This window comes from Caretta caretta, chromosome 9, assembly GCF_965140235.1.
Source record: "Caretta caretta isolate rCarCar2 chromosome 9, rCarCar1.hap1, whole genome shotgun sequence".
NCBI classification, from domain to species: Eukaryota; Metazoa; Chordata; order Testudines; family Cheloniidae; genus Caretta; species Caretta caretta.
Genome location: NC_134214.1, coordinates 24,239,391 through 24,259,803, shown reverse-complemented (window position 1 = coordinate 24,259,803; position 20,413 = coordinate 24,239,391). Strand labels below are relative to the sequence as shown.

Genomic DNA, 20,413 nt, shown 5'->3' with positions numbered 1-20,413 from the left:
TTGCATGTTGTATTTATGGCAGCAGGAAATGAGCAAAGAAAATCCTGAACACAGTGAGGATTCTAATGTCACACATTTTGATTCACCATGTTCAAACCTACGTCTGGTTGTGTTTGAATTTTTACCAGTCTATTTCCTCTGCCTGAGAATTATCTACTTTTAAACAACAAAAAGAGAAACCAAATATGCCAACCTATTTGCTTCAAATGTTCTAAACACACACTTTATGTGCCTACTTTCAGGCATTTCTTCCTAAAGACTCTCAGAGCCAGGCACAATGTAACATTTTTGCACTCAAGATGTTAGTGATCTGTTCAAGTACTCTGAATTCAGACTCTTAAGTGCCTTATTGTTGCTAAAATATGGTTCTTATTTTGTCATACTGTCAGTTTATTAATCTGAGTACAAATCCTAAAAGCCTCACTGATTTCAATGCAAATTCCTGGTGCTCAGCATCCCTCAGTATCAGGGCCTAAGAAGGAAAAATGTATCAGAGATGCACTCTTCTCATTACTATTTGTTTAGGCCTTATTTTGTTAAGGCACATTTCACACATATTGGGTCTGGGTTGCTTGGTCAGGCATAGACTCAATCTGGATTTTATAAGCAATCTGCACCATGAAGTAGGCCAGAATCTCTAACTGTCAGCAACTTTGTTACTGCTTCATGCTTCTCACCACTCTTGCTAAAATTTTCTTCACAGGGCAAGGCACTTTAAATCATCTCCATTTTTTCTCCCACATCTCCCTCTGGACAAGTATGTGAAATATCCACAATATGGAGATATTTGGGTAAATTCATTGTTGCTATAACTCAATTCAATGGTGCAACACCCAGGATAAATTTGGTTCACTGTCTGGGAGTTAGTATACCAGATCCACCACACCCTGTAACATTGTATATGTCAATGAAATGCTGAAAGTAAAGAAACAAATCCAGGTGATCCAATCAATGGCTCGTTGTACCAGGAAGCCCAATTATTCTGCCCTTACTGGGCATGGCTCTGATTTCACACAAGTATGAGGAAAGAATAGCTGAGTCAGGGCAAGTCAGACATGAATCCAATCTGTTTCATCTAAGAGTTTGTGTGCACACACAGTGGCACTGGTTTAAACTAAAGATGTTATTTTAAACTGATTTAGTTAAACCAGAATATGAGGCTGAGATGACACTCTGATTTCATTTTAAACAAGGCTTATTTCAGTGACATTGGACTCTTGGGTTCTATTCTAGGGTCTGCTGTAGTAGGCACAGACTCTCTGCTCAAACTTGACCCCTTCTACCTATTCCCCTCCAACCTGTCTCAGTCCTGGTCAATATAGCAGCAGTCAATGGAGCAGGCTCTGTCACTTTGTGGTGATGGCGCATACAGTTAGGTCAGCCCTAAGATCTGTGTGAGGCTCAAACTTGCTCAGTGAGGTGAGAAGGTTTGGAAATTTTACCTGCTACAATTGAAGAAGTCTCTACTGAGCATATGTTAACTGATTTTTCAAAGGCTTATAACTTGGCCAAATTTGGGCAGATGTTCACAATGATTGCAAAATGGTGTTATAATGGGAAATATCAGGCAACCTCAGTAACAGGCTGTGCTCCCAGCTCTACTTACAATGATACCAAATATAGTAAGTAATTTGACACACCTATTTTTTTACCTGTACAAACATTTTCATCACTGAATTGTTAAACAGCCTGTTCCCAGAAAAAGTGTGCCTGTAATTTGATCACATTAAAACTAATAATTCAGAGTCAAATTTAAGCTACCTCTTCCAGGGATGTGTACTCAAAGATGTACATTGAAGGGAAATTGTTGCATCCATTCTAGGCTCCCTAAACACCTGCAGCAAGGACATTCTCAGCTGGAACCTGGGGAACATGAATGTAAAAGTCCAGGCCACATGTCCACTCCATGTCTGCAGATTACTCCTGCTGCACAGGGTGACTGCAGGGCTTTGGTCAGGTTAGTATACATGTCCACATTCACTCTGGGTTTACACCACCACTTCCAACACACAGCTAATAAGGTTTGAATTTAATCTTGTGTCTCTTCAGAAATATTAGGAAGAGAGATAAGGGAAGGGAAGAACTTTGCTGATGAGCACCAGTTATAGGGAGAATTTGTCTGCCCTTTTCTTCAGAGTTTGCTGCAGTATTTCCCCTCCTAACAGCCTCCCTGTCATAGGCCATGTCTACACAGGGACACCCAGAAAAGTTAAGGTGAATCAACCAAAAGTGTGAAGTCGATGCACATAAATTATGTTATGCCCACCCCCTATGGTTTCATTCAGGAGTAAGGTGGTCTTTAGGTAACTAACTTCATCATCCAAGGATCTGACTGAACTTTCCTGAGTGTCCCCATGTGGGAAAGCTCAACAATGCCATGGCTAGATCTTCTCCTCTGTTGTTACTACTACATAAGGTGTCAGAATCATGTTGCTTTTGCAGACTTGAAGTCTACCCTGCATCATCCAGCCAGGTAAGGCAGTCTGCCAGAACCAGACCCCTGCTACGTGTTGCATGGAAGTAGTGAATGAAGATTCCTTACCTGTTGCCTTTTCAGGATTATTGCACATGAAACACTGCCACGTTCCTGCTTCCTCACTGTATCCAAATAAATCAAAGAACCTCACTTCTTCCAGATGCATCTGTACATGGTCCAGATCCTAGGGCAGTAATAAAAAATTCACAGTATGAATGATCCGATTGCCCCACAATTTATTACTTGTAAAATGAAATCATATGGGTGAGTGCTGGGAGTTTATAAATAGCATCTGGTGAGCATTGAGCTTTGGGGGGGTTAAGGTCTAGTAGAGTCCCTTCTCTCATGTTTTGTGGCAGCAAACACCCCATCTGGGTGGATCTATTAAAAACAGGGTGTTTTCTTTTCTCTTAACAGAAGCAGCTGAAGTTGCAACTCTTCAGAAGGTAGGGTTTGGGGAGTTTCTGATACTCTTCCAGAGCTGTGCTCTGGCCACTCCCACCTGCAAGCTTTTGCTCTGGCCACTCCCTCCAGCTGCAACTTCTTTACTATTTTCAGCTTCTCTCTACGGCTTCCTTTTTTTTTTTTTTTGGACCCATTAGGCTTCAATGGTCTCTAGTGACTACACCGCTGGGAATTTCCTCCCTTTTAAATGGATATGAGGCCACAACACAGCCTTAATCACTGAATGGTAGGTTGGGGCCAACTTTTTTTAAAAGACGGACTAGAGGGTTTTGTTTGCCAGAACTCAAACCTCTGATGAGCAGCACTGATATTATGAGGTTTAGTTCCAAAACTGCAGTAACAGGTTAAATGAATCTCATACAAACTGTTTTCCTAGCAAACCTTAAAGGAGTCACTATCCCAGCTGTGGATTGCTGGACCACAGCAGCGTTCTAGCCTTGCCTTATCTCCTGGCCATGCCTCTAGAGCTAAGGGGAAAAGAGGAGCCAGCTACAACAGATCTATGCCATTCAGGGACTCCTCCAGTCGGAGGAATCCCCAGCTGGCTAGAGTCCCTGACTCTAAAGGTTCTTTGTGCTGGCAGACAGAGGAAAGGGGCTTTATTGCAGGGGGAAATTTGGCCCATTGTTTTCACAACTAGGGACTCTCCTGTACTTCTAAGATGGGGATAGAAATGTTTGAATACCTCTTCCTCCATAAAAGACCTCATCTCAACCAACTGCTGAGTTTGAAACAGACACATGCACAAATACCAGATACAGGGACATCTGCAAAAACACATTTATTGTCCCAAGGAGAGATGGAAGTCAAAGAAGCACATCAGAAAAACCTTCTAATTATAAACATTTAATTTCCATCAGCAGAAACAGGGCAAAAAGATTCTTCTGTCTGAAAGGAGCTGGAAGATAAGTGTTTCCCAGCACACCAAGAACTAAGGATTGAAAAGCTGAATCTTTGGGGACTGTACTCAAGCATACCTCATGTTTGGTGTAACCAGGCTATCCGTGTCTAGGGTGCTTTCTTTCCTGGCACTTGAGCACTGATTCACTGAAAATGGCAAGTAAAACTTGACTCCTTTGCTCACTGACTGCCCTTCCCCATACCAGTGGGACTAACTCTCCTCCTACAGGGGAACCCTCTCCATTCATGGCACTCAGCTGGCTGCTTTGCTCTGAAATTGAAGAGCTTTCTCTACACTGACCATACTTGTTCAGCTGACTTGTCTATGGCAGGATAACTGGTAGCTACTTAGGCAGGAACCACCGCAGGTTTTTCAGAGGGAGACTCAGGCACAATGACCTGAGGTAACAGAGTAAGCAGGATGTGCCCAGCTAGCTTCTGGAAGTTTCCTTGGCTTTTGGTCCCTTGTATCAGTGAAGGAATAGCTTCCAAGAAGGGGACCTGAGCAAAATAATGGGCAGTGAAGTGCCCAGAGATGTGTTGTCCTCTCTGCCCTGGTGTGGTGTGGATTCTCTGTCATTAGACTATCACTGGAAAGCTGGGCACAAGGGTGGTGATGCTGCCTCCAATGTGTCCCCAGGGTCTTCCATGAATGACACATTGTGGAGAGATGAGTTGATAGTATCAGGGTTGAAAGGAAAAAAAAAAATCCAGAGAACAGGTGCCTTCTCTATGCTGCTAAAATCACCTCTTGGGTGGCTAGGGTGCGTTGGCTATGGTGCCAGGGGATGGGGAAAAGGCTCAAGAAAAGTCTGTGTGGCAATCAGCAGTTGCTTGAAATATGCCATCTTGTGAGGTGGGAGGTAGTCAAACTTTTGGGGCAAGAGATTTCCTTGTCCCTCACCTGCATCATCTGGAAGGTGTAAGGTGACTACTCAGCTGTGAAAATGGGGCATTATTTCTTGATGGATAAAGTGATTTATGAAGTGAAGAAATGGAATAAATGGAAATGACAATTGCTTAAAAATGTTAATTATTTTCTTTCAAAAACTACTCAAAGAAATCTGAAGGAATCCATGTAAGGTTCACAAAATAGCTGCTCCGTCACTCTTGACAAATGATGGCATGAGTCAACCCAATGGATTTTGGACTGAGTATAAAACTGGTTCTGTTCTTTATAATGTAGCCTATGTTTTCTGATAAAGAACTCTGAAGCAACTGACCGAAAATCTATGAGGGTATACATCTGGAAATACTTTATTTCTGGCAAAATTTAAACTGTGTTGTATAAATATTTTTTTTGGCATGATCACACAGTACATTGCTACATAAGATTCTTTGTGTAATGCTAGGAATTTGTGATAGTGAGTTGGCTGCACATATTGGCTCAAAATCTGCAGTCAATCACCATGATGCAAATCTGAAGCAATTCTATTAGAGTCAATATTCTGCTTTCAAGTATACCAGCATTAACCTGGAGTAATGCCTTCACTACTAGAAGAGGAATATTCCTAGCTATTAATATTTTTTCGAATTCTTCACGTTTTTCATTTTTCAGTGACATTGTAAACAGGAAACTTACTAAAGATAAGTGTACATTTAAGAATGAGAAACAAACAGTTACTGAAATCTGAGCATCTCCTTCATTCCTAATATCTTGATATTAGATAATCTACATGCATAACTGCTATTTAGGCCTTGTCAAAGGTATTCTGTTAATCTGATTATTTTAAAATGTTAATTTCAATAACCGTAAATCTCACAAGACAAAAGTAATTCAAACACATAATAACAAAACCGTATAAATTAATACATTGTTATCAGTAACAATGACATTTATTTATTTCATTCTATTTAGATTTAATAATAAACACCCATACCTAGGCTTCAGGCTCCATAAGACTTCATTAATATCACAATAAAATACCAGTAACATTAACCATTTCAACAGGAATTTAAAGGCCTTCTGAATTGCTTCCAGCAAGTTGCTCAACCAAGATGATGCTTTCCTGGTTTTAGTGGGCAAATGATGTTATCAACCTGCTGCCAAACCAAACAAGTGAGCAAGCCAGCTGGGCACCCCTGAAGAGCCCAGGGAAGAGAGTAGGCTAACTGGCTGTTCTTGAAGATGTAGGTTGTGAATAAAAGGCAAATGGATCACTCATCCACCTCTAGAACACAATGCAAGATATTTGCTCTTCCTATGAATTGGTGGGTATTGTTATTTATAGAGAATTGCTCACTTTTCTGCAGGTGATATCATCTGTGATTATTTGTGAAACAGAATAATACCTAGCACTATGCAAAGATCTCAAGGCTTGATGTTTGTGAAGTGCTCTAATACCCTTTTTGCGGATGGGGAAACTGAGGCACAGAGTATTTCAGTCACTTGCCCCAGGTCACATAAATAAGCCACTCTCAGAGCCAAGATTAGAAAAACCCAGGTCTTGTGGCTCCCCATCCTATGCTTTATCCAACAGACAACACTACTGCTAAATAATTATTTTTCCAAACTTTATTTTAGTGTGTAAGGAGCAGGTTATCAAAAACCTAAAATTGTTCACTGCAATCAGTTAACTAATCACAAAGGATTAGTTTGCCAATAAAGAGAAGAACTGGATCTCTTTGGCATTCTTGTATCACAATGAAAGAGTGCAATGCATGCAGACATAGGAAAACAGATACTTAGAGCATTAATGTCTGTTGACTGCATTCCCAACTGTTCCTATAAAGCAAACCCTTATTAAACACAGCTACTCTCCTAATCTCTCTTCCATAGCTAGACATATATTCTGAATGATTCTGCAGAGATTGCCATGTCTCCAGACTTCAGTAGGTAGGTTGATAAGACCTTCATCCTGTCCCTCAGTAACTTGCCATTACTTCTGATTACTTGCAAAAATATTTAACAAATTCCGGTAGCATTTTGAGAGGACAGTTCAGCCTGCTTTCTCCCAGGAAGAGAGAGTGGTTTCTTTAACCATTTTCAGAAACCCAGAGTTTCTGAATTTCCTAAGCTGATGTAGAACATGTGTCTGTTTGTGATGGAATGTACAGTATGGAGCTGGTATTGCCATGTTTTATTACATTTCGATAGACCCATAAACAGAAAAGAAAAAAGGTAAGGACACTTTTCTGAAATCTTTGATGAAATAAAACCGCAAGGGCGTCTGTATGTGGTGGGGGGAAAGAAGGGTATTTTGTTTTTAAATCTACTTTTTCACATTAGTATTTCTTTTAAGTGTCTTTCTACATGCAGAAATTGGATGGGCCAGATCCCCAACTGGTATAAACTGCCAGACCACCATTCATTTACACCATCTGAAAATCTGGCCTAATATGCTGATCTGTTACCAGAATATTCAAAGGTAGACTGTGCTAGAAAGTTTACATGACTAAGCACTTTATCCTGTCCCTTGGTACACCCAAGTGCCTAAGAGTTTAGTTAGTTAAGAGCTCTAACCCACAATTGCTTTTAAGAAAAGTTATGGAGTCCTTCTGCACAAGGTGCATTCTCAGCTTCCACTATAGTCACTGGGGGTTGAGAGTAGGTTGTGTCTTGCACAGTTGGACCTATACACAGTATAAGGCAAATTTTCCAACTGAAGCAAACTTCTGAAAAAGCAAAAGCTTTCAGGAGAGAGAGAGAGAGAGAGAGAGAGAGTGTGTGTGTGTGTGTGTGTATAGTCACACACTTGCACTTCTTATAGCCACTTCTGGTCATGTTTGAGAGACATTGAAAAAACTGCATTGGGCCAATGGTATTACACCAGACTCTAGCTAGTCTTTGTCTCTGAATTTCACAAGCAATAAAAAGAAATCTACTAAACAATAGGTCCAGATCCTGCTCTCAGAAAAGTCAGTGGGAATTTTGGCAATGAAATCAGTTTTGATAGGAACAATAGCAGGCCCTATATTAGTAAGCAAACCAAAAACAAAGAACGTGAAACCAGCCAACAGCTGCATAGCATGAGACTCAGTTTTAAAATCTCAAGAAAGTCTTTAATGTGTTTCATCTACTTGATTGTTATCCAGCATCCTAACAGTGTGTAATTCTACATCTTGATGAGTTTCCAAAGTTCCATTTTCTAGTTGGTTTAATTTTTTTAATTTTCATTTTACAGTTTCTTGATGTATTGTCCCATTAGTTTGGGAACACTGTTACCCAAGAACGTACTCTTACAAAAAAGGAATGATGAAATAACCCCCAAAGGGCTAAAAGTAATAGAATTATGCAACAAATACTCTGCAGACTAACAGTTTGTGGATGTGATTGGTAAAGCCCCAGTGTGGCTCATTGGCCCACTGGCCCTATTTAAGCCAGCAGCAGGAACAGGAAACTGTCTAAACAACTGGGCTCTGGCTTCAGCTCTGGCTCCTGGATTTCCTGGTATCCCACCCCAGCTTGACACTTGGCATTTGCCTTGCTGTTCCATACCTCCAACGTGTTTCCTGCTTCTTACCCCTGGTATCCTGACCTGGCCTGACTTTGGTTCCTGACTCATGGTTCTGATCTCCAGTTTGTCTCTTGGTTCTGATCTCCCAATATCTTGTCTCGTGACTGCAAACTCTGGCTTGGACTACTAGGTCGGCTGCCTTTGACCTTGGTGTGACACTCTGAGCATCGTGGGCTCACTGTATATAAGTGTGGACAGGGATTTGGGGAAGGGGACAATATGGAGCTAGGGGCCAGTCCCCATATGGAAAGGGGATACACCAGCCCTGAGGGCTACTGCAGCTGGCCATGAAGTGGTTCTACTGTAAACGCCACTAGACTATGAATCTGCCCAGAACACAGACCAGTTCTTCAGATTGCATGCTGGGGTTCAATTTGTTCCTGAATATGCAGTCAGAAGTACATTCACATCACTTCAGTTGTCAGATCTCCTAGTTCATAGTACTGTGCCGGTTATTCCATTCTTGGCAAATGAGCTATTACAAGCTTTATTCTAAGTTAAAGAAAGAACAGCTTTATGATTTTGGAAGAAAAAGCTTGGATCTAGTTTAATTTAATTTTGAATATAAAGAATCTGTATGTGCATGATATGCACGTACTGGTATATGTTGCATCTGAATATGGCATGCAACACGATCACCTTATGTTTCAGATGTTTCCATTAACAACTCCTATTTTCAACCGTCATCACTTTAGTAAAAATAATACTTTGAGGCAGACGTTTTCCATACTTAGTTTCAGCCTGAGAAAGAAATTTTAAAACCACATCTGACAACTTAGCTCATCAAATTTTAGCTGAGATGTAAACAAAAAAATAATTGTACATGTTCTAGAATATTTCCGTACTTCACACAAATACGTCTGTTTTATAATCCTCTACTGGTCTTTTGCATGACATCTGATTAATAGCTTTGAAACAGTTTCCCCTACAATTCCTGAAACAGCAAATAGCTTTTAAACTGACAGACGGTAAGAATGGAGTGTGTAAAAATCATCATTTTCATAGCACCAAAGGCATTGTGCAGAATTGTGTGAATTTCCACAGGGCAGCTAACCAGTCCATCATGGCAGCTATTCAGACTTTAGCTTTTAAAATTATGTATGTAAATAGGAAAAAATACCTACATGTACCCTCACCTGTTTTCATTCACGTTACTAGCAACTCCCATGAAGCATGTATGAGGGCTTAGGGAAACCTGGAGACATTTCAAAGTAAAATACAAAATGACATTTATGGATCCACCACAGAACTCAGAAATAAAATTCCTGCTGAGCACTGGTCAAAGCCCTTACAAGCTGGGTGTGGTTTATGTAAGAGGCCCCTCCATCATGAACAAGCCATAGACTGCCATATGAATAAACTGGCTGAAGAGGACTTGGCAAGGTAATCTGTGAAGAAAATACCTAGAAGAAACCAGAGCTACACAGCACTGAAGGCAAAAGAAATTTAGTGACATAAAAATTACTCAGTGTATAAAGCAGTTTCCTTTCAACACACAAACATACACAGAGCAAAAGAGGGTGGAAACAGGTTGTAAATTTACCAATGATAAAAGCAGTAGTTCTCAAACATTTTCCTAATTCACATCACCTCTTAATAGAGAGATGGAAAGTGAATGGGACTTCTGTTCCTAAGGAATTCTTGAAAATCCCACCAGTTGTCCACAGACCCACTTCCCATCCTGTTCTCAGTGTCATTGGCCACCTCCTCTCCCAAGTGCAAATGCTTAGCATATTTTTGGCAAGACAGCAATTGCTCACATGGAAAAATAATATAAAAAATTAGTTTATTTTAATGTGATTCAGTAGCTGGAAATAAGGAGCAGATGCCACCTGGACTTGATCCTGCTTTGACTTAAGTCAGCCTCAAAAATTCCATCGACTTCTTTGGAAGCAGGATTGGGCCCCATGTTTAATTGCTAAGATATTTATGATGCTGATATTATGTGTGCACACATGTGCATGTGTGTAAAAGGTTTGCTTTCCAGTAGTTAAACACAGGATGGAGCCATCACATCTATTGCAAAGATCCATGTAGACCGGTTCTAAAGGTTGGTATAAAAATCACTTCCTCCCCCTCAACCCCACCCCAAGGAATAAATGTTTACCTTCTGGTGTGGAAATGTAGATTGAATCATCGCAGTTTCAAAACCATGTGTTCCCTTCAGCTGTGTCTTCTCCCACAGGGTTTCAAGGACTTGCACAGTGTCACTTTGTATGGACAAGGGTTCTGGAAACAAGTTCTGGAGAAAATATTTGAAAAGAAAATTTCAATCTGAGTCTTAAAATCGTATTGTTATTTCAGAATGCTACAACTACACAAAGTAATTGCTGTCCTTGTTACATCTTATATCAAGAGCAGAATATCTGACACTGACATTTAAAAACAATTCAGTGCAGTGAAGATGGATACGAATCAATGCAAAGTGTATAAATCTGTGAAACTAAATAATTCCTGTATACGCCATTAGTTCTGAGACTATTTCTGTGCACAATACCTGGATTTCACAGGTACTTGATTCATTACATTTTACACATAAGCTAGTACGACTATATACATATAACATACCACAACTACCCTGTGTGCGCACGTGTAAAACACTAGTATATAGCAGTGCTGGTAGTGGGGAGAGCACTGGACTCAGAAGACCTGGGTTCTATTGCTGGCTCTATTACTAGCCTATAAGTGACCCATGGGCAAGTCACTTCGCCTCTGTGTGCCTCAGTAAAGCCGTGTTAATGATGCTGACCAACTCTGTAAAGTGCTAGGAGATCTAATGTTGAAAAGTGATACGTGAACTAGCTACTAGTAGCAGTATTAGCACTCATTATATACTAGTCTTATGTCTCTTTTGGCAAAGGGCCTGGGATGCATACACTGAAAGCCCAGTGCAGAGAGAAAATTAACTTCTTATCCCAGTCTCCTTTCTCAGCAAGACCTAGTCTTACCCCTCCAGACTCCCCATCCCAATCTCACAGCCCCGTCATGCCCATTTCTCCGCCTCCACTCCCAACTCCTTGTCTTCAGCCTTCTTGTCACCCAGTCCCAATTCCCTCCTTCCAGGCTCCTAGTCTTATTGGTCTCTCTTCCTCCCCCTGGCTTCCAGTTACCCCTCCCCTCCACCTGCATTCTCTGTCCCCACTGGCTTGCAGTCCCAGTTTCCCTGCCAGGGCTCATTGTCCCAGTCTCCTTGCCCCGCCAGTCCCAGTCTCCCCCATCTCCTCATCCAATCTCAGTCCCCCCCACCCCATCCCCCCATTTCCTCCCTAGTTCCCCAGCCCAGTGTCCTTGCCTGCTAGTTTCAATCTCCTTTTCCAGCCAGTCTCTGTCTGCCCCATCTCCCAATCCCTGTCTTCTTGCCCACCAAGTCCAAGTCTCCCTCCCCAACTCCCAGTTTCAATTTCCCTCCCAAACCCAGCAGCCTCCAAGTCCTGCACTTTCCCTTCCACAGACTCCTTGTTCTAATGTAATCCCCCTGCACACAAACCCCCAAGTCTGGCTCATGTCTCTTCAGCACTTGAATCATGTAGCTTGCTCCTCCATGCTGCCTGGGACCAGCAGGTAGGAGGCGGGGTGTCACTGAGCACCCAAAAGACAAAAGTCTCTCTGCTCTGAGTTCTGGTGCTTGATCCCAGCCTGACCCACAGCAGGCTAGAGATGCAATTGCAGGGAAAGCCTGCTCAACTCTGGGCTGACGCATGCCCAATATGGATGCAAGTTTCAGGCAATTTAGCTGCTAAAAATCTAAGATATTTCTACTGGGCATGCGTGAACTGTGATTTTTCAGAGATTTAGAACTTGGCCAAATTCAGGCATATTTTCACAGGAGTGGCAAAAGGCATGTCCCTGACATAAAGGCACCCCTTGCCAAATTTCTAGTCTAGTATAGGGGCACCAGAGGGATTCAAAAAAAGCGTCACCCTGATTTTTTTTTTTTAATATGGGCAAAACATATACTCTCCTAGACACATTCTTAGACATGGCTAAACCATTTTAGCTTACATTTTCCAGAACAATTTCTGCTTATGGGACACCTTTGCATGGAAAATTTCAACCCAAACAGTTAAAGTTTGGCAAAGTTACAAGCAACTGAAAACAGGGTCTTATAATGTGAAATATCAGACAACCTTAAAAATAGGGGGCACTACTAACACTGCCTATTATACAGTTTCGAGCCTGAAGAGACCAATTAAGCCAGAGGCTGTAGAGTTGACCTATATCATCTGATGCAAAATTTGCTGTAGGAAAAAGCTTAATAAATAAATCAAACTTGAAAAATTGACCTAGATTTGTTCCTCTTCAGCTGGACATTACGGTCTTGCATTTTCAGAAAATTTCAGTACTACTTAAATACCATGCTTTCTTCCTCCAAGACCATCCATTATTCTACCTTCATTTCTGTTCTTAATAATCATTTAATTGGAAAAACAGTCTCCTCTCAAATCTACAAAACAGCTCTGAAGTCAAATATTCTGCTCCTTCTATGAAGATAAAATCCACCCATCTTGAAATAATAAATACGTATAATAATAATTTGCAGTTCCACAACTTTCAGCCAAGGATTTCAAAGCATATTACAATTATTAACCAAGACTTTCACAATTATAGGGAGAACAGAAGACAGAAGTCAGGATCTGTTATGGAGATATGAGAGGAAAATTATTCCTTTGCACTCAACAAAAAGAGGATAATAAATGGCAAAACATTGCATTTATTCACAAAAATAAGGTAACTCATGGAATTCCTTGGATCTGGGACAAAATAACTATAAAAAAGTCATTTAACTACATTTGGTAAATGCTAACACATTATAAATATACTTTCTACCAAATTCATGCCTTGTGCAATTCCACTGCCGTCAGAGGAGTTACACCAGGGATAAATGTAGCATGGTATTTAATTGAAAAATGGTTAAATAGACACAGTATGTGAAAGCTTTTAGAGTTTCAAACAAATGAAAAAAGTGTAAATTACGATACATCAAACTTCATGTTACTGCACAATGGGGTTGAATAGTGAATACAACATAATAAGAACCATCATTTTTTCACAGAAGGGCATACACACTGCTATGTGTACAGTGTATTTGCAAGGACACAAAACCAAATGTTACTGACTTAATCCTGCACATCTGAAGCCCATGGGAGTATTGCTGTGGACTCACTGGCACCAGAATCGGGCTCTAGATGTTCAGCAGTAATTTTTACTACAATTATTTCAAAAGCAATAGAAGAATAAAGATGCAAGGACCCCTATATCAACCAGTAATTCAGAATAGAAACAAAGCCATAGACATAAAAGATGGTAAAAAAACAAATTCCTAGGGAAATAAGGACTAGATCATGGTGTTACCACAAGCCCACAGGAAGGGGCAACGTAGAATTTCACTGCCCCAGGAGCACACCAGGGACAGAATGAGACTCTTAAGTTTGTTTACACTAGAGCTGAAAGGTGTCATTTTCATCTCAAGGAGACATACTTGTTCTAATTGCACTGGCATGCTAAAAATAAAACATAGCCCAGGTAGTGCAAGCAGCAGAAGGGACTAGCCACCCCAAGTATGATCCTGTCCAAGATCATGGGTTTATGCTCAGGGCAGCTAGCCCATCCTTCTGTTCGTGCTGCCACAGCTACACTCCTTTTTAGCACACTAGCTCAATCACAGGTATGTCTCCTCATACTGGGAATTACACCTCCCGCTCCAATGCGGAGTCACTGTTCAGTCCCTGCTGCCCCCTTGCTCCAAAAGGGAAAATATTCTGGTCCTAGCAGAGTTTACATCCCCTTCTAGCCTGGCTCAGCTCTGCCAGCCAGTCCCTTGGAGAGGCAGAGCCAAGACTCTGGGGGATGAGGCTTTCTTCCGGCAACAGAAGCTACTAGATTGCACGCCCTGGTTCTCATGGGTGACTTTAATCTTCCTGATATCTGCTGGGAGAGCAATACAGCGGTGCATAGACAATCCAGGAAGTTTTTGGAAAGCATAGGGGACAATTTCCTGGTGCAAGTGCTAGAGGAGCCAACTGGGGGGGAGCTTTTCTTGACCTGCTGCTCACAAACAGGGAAGAATTAGTGGGGGAAGCAAAAGTGGACGGGAATCTGGGAGGCAGCGACCATGAGTTGGTTGAGTTCAGGATCCTGACACAGGGAAGACAGGTAAGCAGCAGGATACAGACCCTGGACTTCAGGAAAGCAGACTTTGACTCCCTCAGGGAATGGATGGGTAGGATCCTCTGGGGGACTAACATGAAGGGGAAAGGAGTCCAGGAGAGCTGGCTGTATTTCAAGGAATCCCTGTTGAGGTTACAGGGACAAACCATCCCGATGAGTCGAAAGAATAGTGAATATGGCAGGCGACCAGCTTGGCTTAACGGTGAAATCCTAGCGGATCTTAAACATAAAAAAGAAGCTCACAAGAGTGGAAGGTTGGACATATGACCAGGGAAGAGTATAAAAATATTACTTGGGCATGTAGGAATGAAATCAGGAGGGCCAAATCGCACCTGGAGCTGCAGCTAGCAAGAGATGTCAAGAGTAACAAGAAGGGTTTCTTCAGGTATGTTGGCAACAAGAAGAAAGCTAAGGAAAGTTCAGGCCTCTTACTGAATGAGGGAGGCAACCTAGTGACAGAGGATGTGGAAAAAGCTAATGTGCTCAATGCTTTTTTTGCCTCTGTCTTCACTAACAAGGACAGCTCCCAGACTGCTGCGCTGGGCATCACAACATGGGGAGTAGATGGCCAGCCCTCTGTGGAGAAAGAGGTGGTTAGGGACTATTTAGAAAAGCTGGACGTGCACAAATCCATGGGGCCGGACAAGTTGCATCCGAGAATGCTAAAGGAATTGGCGGCTGTGATTGCAGAGCCATTGGCCATTATATTTGAAAACTCGTGGCGAATGGGGGAAGTCCCAGATGACTGGAAAAAGGCTAATGTAGTGCCAATCTTTAAAAAAGGGAAGAAGGAGGATCCTGGGAACTACAGGCCAGTCAGCCTCACCTCAGTCCCCGGAAAAATCATGCAGCAGGTCCTCAAGGAATCAATCCTGAAGCACTTACATGAGAGGAAAGTGATCAGGAACAGTCAGCATGGATTCACCAAGGGAAGGTCATGCCTGACTAATCTAATCACCTTCTATGATGAGATTACTGGTTCTGTGGATGAAGGGAAAGCAGTGGATGTATTGTTTCTTGACTTTAGCAAAGCTTTTGATACGGTCTCCCACAGTATTCTTGTCAGCAAGTTAAAGAAGTATGGGCTGGATGAATGCACTATAGGGTGGGTAGAAAGTTGGCTAGATTGTCGGGCTTAACGGGTAGTGATCAATGGCTCCATGTCTAGTTGGTGGCCAGTGTCAAGTGGAGTGCCCCAGGGGTCGGTCCTGGGGCCAGTTTTGTTCAATATCTTCATAAATGATCTGGAGGATGGTGTGGATTGCACTCTCAGCAAATTTGTGGATGATACTAAACTGGGAGGAGTGGTTGATACGCTGGAGGGCAGGGATAGGATACAGAGGGACCTAGACAAATTGGAGGATTGGGCCAAAAGAAATCTGATGAGGTTCAATAAGGATAAGTGCAGGGTCCTGCACTTAGGACGGAAGAACGCAATGCACAGCTACAGACTAGGGACCGAATGGCTAGGCAGCAGTTCAGCAGAAAAGGACCTAGGGGTGACAGTGGACAAGAAGCTGGATATGAGTCAACAGTGTGCCCTTGTTGCCAAGAAGGCCAATGGCATTTTGGGATGTATAAGTAGGGGCATAGCGAGCAGATCGAGGGACGTGATCGTTCCCCTCTATTCGACATTGGTGAGGCCTCATCTGGAGTACTGTGTCCAGTTTTGGCCCCACATTACAAGAAGGATGTGGATAAATTGGAGAGAGTCCAGCGAAGGGCAACAAAAATGATTAGGGGTCTAGAACACATGACTTATGAGGAGAGGCTGAGGGAACTGGGATTGTTTAGTCTGCAGAAGAGAAGAATGAGAGGAGATTTGATAGCTGCTTTCAACTACCTGAGAGGTGGTTCCAGAGAGGATGGTTCTAGACTATTCTCAGTGGTAGAAGAGGACAAGACAAGGAGTAATGGTCTCAAGTTGCAGTGGGGGAGGTTTAGGTTGGATATTAGGAAAAACTTCACTAAGAGGGTGGTGAAACACTGGAATGCATTACCTAGGGAGGTGGTAGAATCTCCTTCCTTAGAAGTTTTTAAGGTCAGGCTTGACAAAGCCCTGGCTGGGATGATTTAGTTGGGGATTGGTCCTGCTTTGAGCAGGGGGTTGGACTAGATGACCTCCTGAGGTCCCTTCCAACCCTGATATTCTATGATTCTATGACTCCACTTATTGTTGCAATCCTGCCTGCCCACTACCTGTGTGCCTGCATGGGAGGGTGAGCAGCTTCCCCTGCAGCAGCTGCTCTCACACATGCACACAGACCAGATGGAGATGCCCACGGAGGGGAGTGCTTTATGCCCCTCTCTCCCCAGAATGGGTGTGAAAGATGACTCATGATGAGCCCTATACATTCAGGGATCTATTCTCTTCTGGGTACATAGTGGGTTGCACATGGGACTTCCTGTGCATAGATGGAAGAATGTAGTCTTGTGAGTTTCTAGCATAGTATAGATGGGGTATATTCCAGATTTTTTAAAAAAATAAACATATAAGGAACAGCATCAATATATGAGCTGCTATGGTTAAGATGAGCCAAAATTTAAGGGTGTCAGCTTGGCAACAGCACTTTTAATTTAACAAATGCAATTACCCAAGACAGAAATGTGAAGAAACACATTAAAGCCAAAGTGTAACTGGAGCAGTCATGGTCCAGGAGTTCTAAATGAGGTGAGGCTCCCAAGGGGGATGAGGAGGTATTTAAAAAAAAAATAGGAGGAGAGGAGAGAGAGAGATGAGGAACAGAATGCAGACAGAAGCAGTGGGGGTGGGGGAAGAGGGATGGGAAATCTGTTGAGATAGGAAATATTGCAAAGCTTATTGTCCCAGCTCTATAAAAGACTGAAAGGGTCACGCCAAAGTGCAATGTAATCTTGGTAAAAGGGTTAAAGAGATTTTTAAAAAGAAAAAATATGAGGAAAACATTAAGCAGGAGGAAATAAAGGTGGAATCAAAGATGAAAGCATCACTACAATTGATTCAAAATATACAACAGAGAGAAAGAGAGAAGGACTGAAATCATTTTGTTAACATCCAGCAAGATGGTATGTTTTTGGCATCAGACTATACATAAGTTCATAAAGAAACAGACTGTTTACTCTCCTAGTATACGTCTCCCTTGTTTCTGCTCTTCCTTCTCTGCTCATTCTCATGCATTTTAATACATCTTTTCCATCAGCTGTTTCCCTTGCTCTCATTTTTCTGTCATGCAGGTTATTTCTCCCTGCGGCCACTTTCACCTTTTCTTTTTCCTTAAAAAAATTCTCTTTTCAAATTCAATCTTTCAGCTTCTTGTTTACCTCTCTTTATTTTTAACTTGTTTTGTCTTTTCTTATTTCTTTGTCCTCCTTCTCCCCTTTTACCTTCTCTCTTTCCCTGAATTCTCTCTGCCCCTCAAATGCTAGTGTCTCTTTCCCTTCCCTACTTCCAGGAAGGGACCACACCCTTAAAAACCAGCAGATCACATTTCTTCTTTTCTCCTCCTGGGCTCTACATAGTCTAGCTGGGGCAGATAACAGCTTGCCTCTTGCTCAGTGGCTTAGTTGCTCTCAGATCTTTGCAGGGTGAGCACTTAAGCCGCAATCCAGCCAAGAATTCTTCCCCCTCCTACCGAACAACCAGCATCACCTGGCTCACACCCTCCCCTCCCCACATCCCCACCAAATCAGAACACCCACCCATCCACACCCTCCCGCCAGCATCCTCTAGGAACAGAGGCAGAAGGAATATGATTGTGATTTGAAATAGCTGCACATAACAAATCCTCTATCCCCACTCTATAGCTTCCACCCTACTATTGAACCCATGTGCTGAAGGAAGCATGTGCGAACAGTCATGTACTCTGCTGTGCAAAACTGAAGAAATCTGTGTTCCTTGCTCTGTGCCTCCTCCCTCAGCCACCTGTGGTCTATGTCCTGCAGGGTGGTAATTCCTCAGTGGCATCCAGCTCTACCCCTTTAGGGGCTGAAGCAGCTCCAAATCCTAGTGGTATTGTACTTTGTCATACCCTGCTAAACTACACAGCTGTGACAGTGGTGGGTTTACCCCATTAGGCCCTAATGACCTGCTGGCTGCCACAGCAAAGATCACTTTTCAGGGTCAGGTTCAAGATGAATGTGCTCAGCTCCAGAACCAGCTGCTGGCAGTGCTGAAATTAGACTGGAGCTGGCAGGGAGGGCTCAGCTCACTGGAAGTACAGTAATCTGCTTGCTGGTATATCTACTTGAAATGAAAGAGTTGAATCAAAATGGTTCTTACTTCTCATTTGCATTTTTCTGATCTTGTGTGTACTTATTTCTAGGACATCATATAACATGTAGGAGTATATTGATTTGTTAAATCAACCAAATGTCCATTAGGAACATAATTTACAGTACTACATTTGTTTGAATATTCACATGGTAAACATTTAGCCAAGATCAAGGGTAGCATTAGTTTTATATCTGATGTATCCTCTATGTCACTATGCCTTGTACTTGCGGCTAGATTGACCCAATGATCTAATAGGTCTTTTCCATCTCTAATTACTAAGATTGCAATAACATTGGGCATACTGCATCTTTAAACTACTATATATAGTTTGAGAAGTTGATTTTTTTTTTATTATGAACACAAGAAAAACCATCATGATTCATCTTGAACTGGGAATGCAGATTTGTTTTTCCTTTATATTATTCAATATACCGCAATATATATATTCCAGATAAGCATGATCAATTAATGGTCTTTCTTTGGAAATATATTTAATATAACTATCAAAAGAATCTTAATCAATAGTTGAACAACACTGATCAAATCCTGATGACCTTACTCAGGATTTTGCTCTCTGGGAGTTTTGAGTAAGGGGTGCTGAGCACCACCAAGGCCTACTGAAGTCTAAAGATCAGACTCCACTTCCACAGAAATCAGCTGAAGTTTGCCTATTCATTTCTACGGAAGCAGAATGGGGTCTTGACTTTAATGGGAGTTTTGCCTGAAAAAGGATGACCAGTTTTGGTCCAATGTTTGTACTTCAGATTTTTTAATTTCATATGGGCATCTTAAATTTGTTATATTTAACAGAAATCACATACTCTGTCATACATTATGCCACTCTACTGCAAAGCACTGGAGAATAAAGAGCTTATAAGTAACTCTGTCCACTTCTGAGAAATCAGAAAGGGAAATTCAAAGGATACACACATACAGTAACATTGATGGAGATGATAAACATATCAAAATGGGTTACCGTTAAAACATTTTTTTCATGTACAGTTTATTGAGGTGCCACTACTTATATGTATTGCACACACCTGCTGAAAGAGAAACATGATATGGATCCATAGCTGAGGCTGCCGGCTGATGAGTGTAAAACTGGATTTACTGTATAGGCAGTAATGACCCTTCAGGGGGCAGCTGAAGAACAGCTTTGCTACACAACTTCTAACAGTATCTAGAAACAAATATACACAATATTAACATTAACTACTTAAAAGAGATCTAACTACCTGATATTACTTTACACTTAAAAATGCAATGATTCTGGCTATAGGAAACCACTATTTTCATATCTGAAATATACCAATTATGTCTTCATTTTTCACTCTCTCACATTTCAATGTTTATGCAGATAAGAGTAGATATTCATTTAGTCGGTATCATTAGCTGTCTGTAAAACTCAAAATGGGTGAAATTCAGCCCTGCTGAGAGGGCCAGCACACAGGCAATGTATCACTTAAACTGAATACAAGCCATAATGAGTGGTTCATAGGCCCTGTACTGATCCTGTGCACAGGACTACATTTCACCCACTGCACATACAAAACTCCACTGTTTTGCACATTATGTAGCCATTTATTGCTGACTTCACAGGGCAGAATTAGGCCTTTAGTATGTATCACTTCCTTTTTGTTAAAGAATGCGCTGAAGCTTGTATTTTACACTCTCAGTCTTGCTTATTAAAACAGA

The 20,413-nt window shown here is 41.8% G+C and overlaps 1 protein-coding gene across 13 annotated transcripts in view; it reads right to left on the bottom strand.

The window, feature by feature from the left end:
• Positions 1-20,413, bottom strand: part of VEPH1 (ventricular zone expressed PH domain containing 1) — a 180,998-nt gene that overhangs the window by 55,117 nt on the left and 105,468 nt on the right. For 11 of the 13 annotated variants that reach the window (XR_007358459.2, XM_075132160.1, XM_048864325.2 and 8 more), the window contains 3 exons: positions 19,759-19,898; positions 10,406-10,540; positions 2,543-2,660 (listed from right to left, as the gene is read on the bottom strand). Coding sequence is in view for 11 of the 13 variants with exons in the window: in XM_075132160.1 (XP_074988261.1) it covers positions 2,543-2,660; positions 10,406-10,540; positions 19,759-19,898 (393 nt within the window). In the remaining 2 variants the exon portion in view is untranslated. Of the gene's footprint in view, positions 1-2,542; positions 2,661-10,405; positions 10,541-19,758; positions 19,899-20,413 lie in introns of those variants that run through there. The other 2 variants (XM_048864326.2, XM_075132162.1) reach the window with 2 other exon arrangements.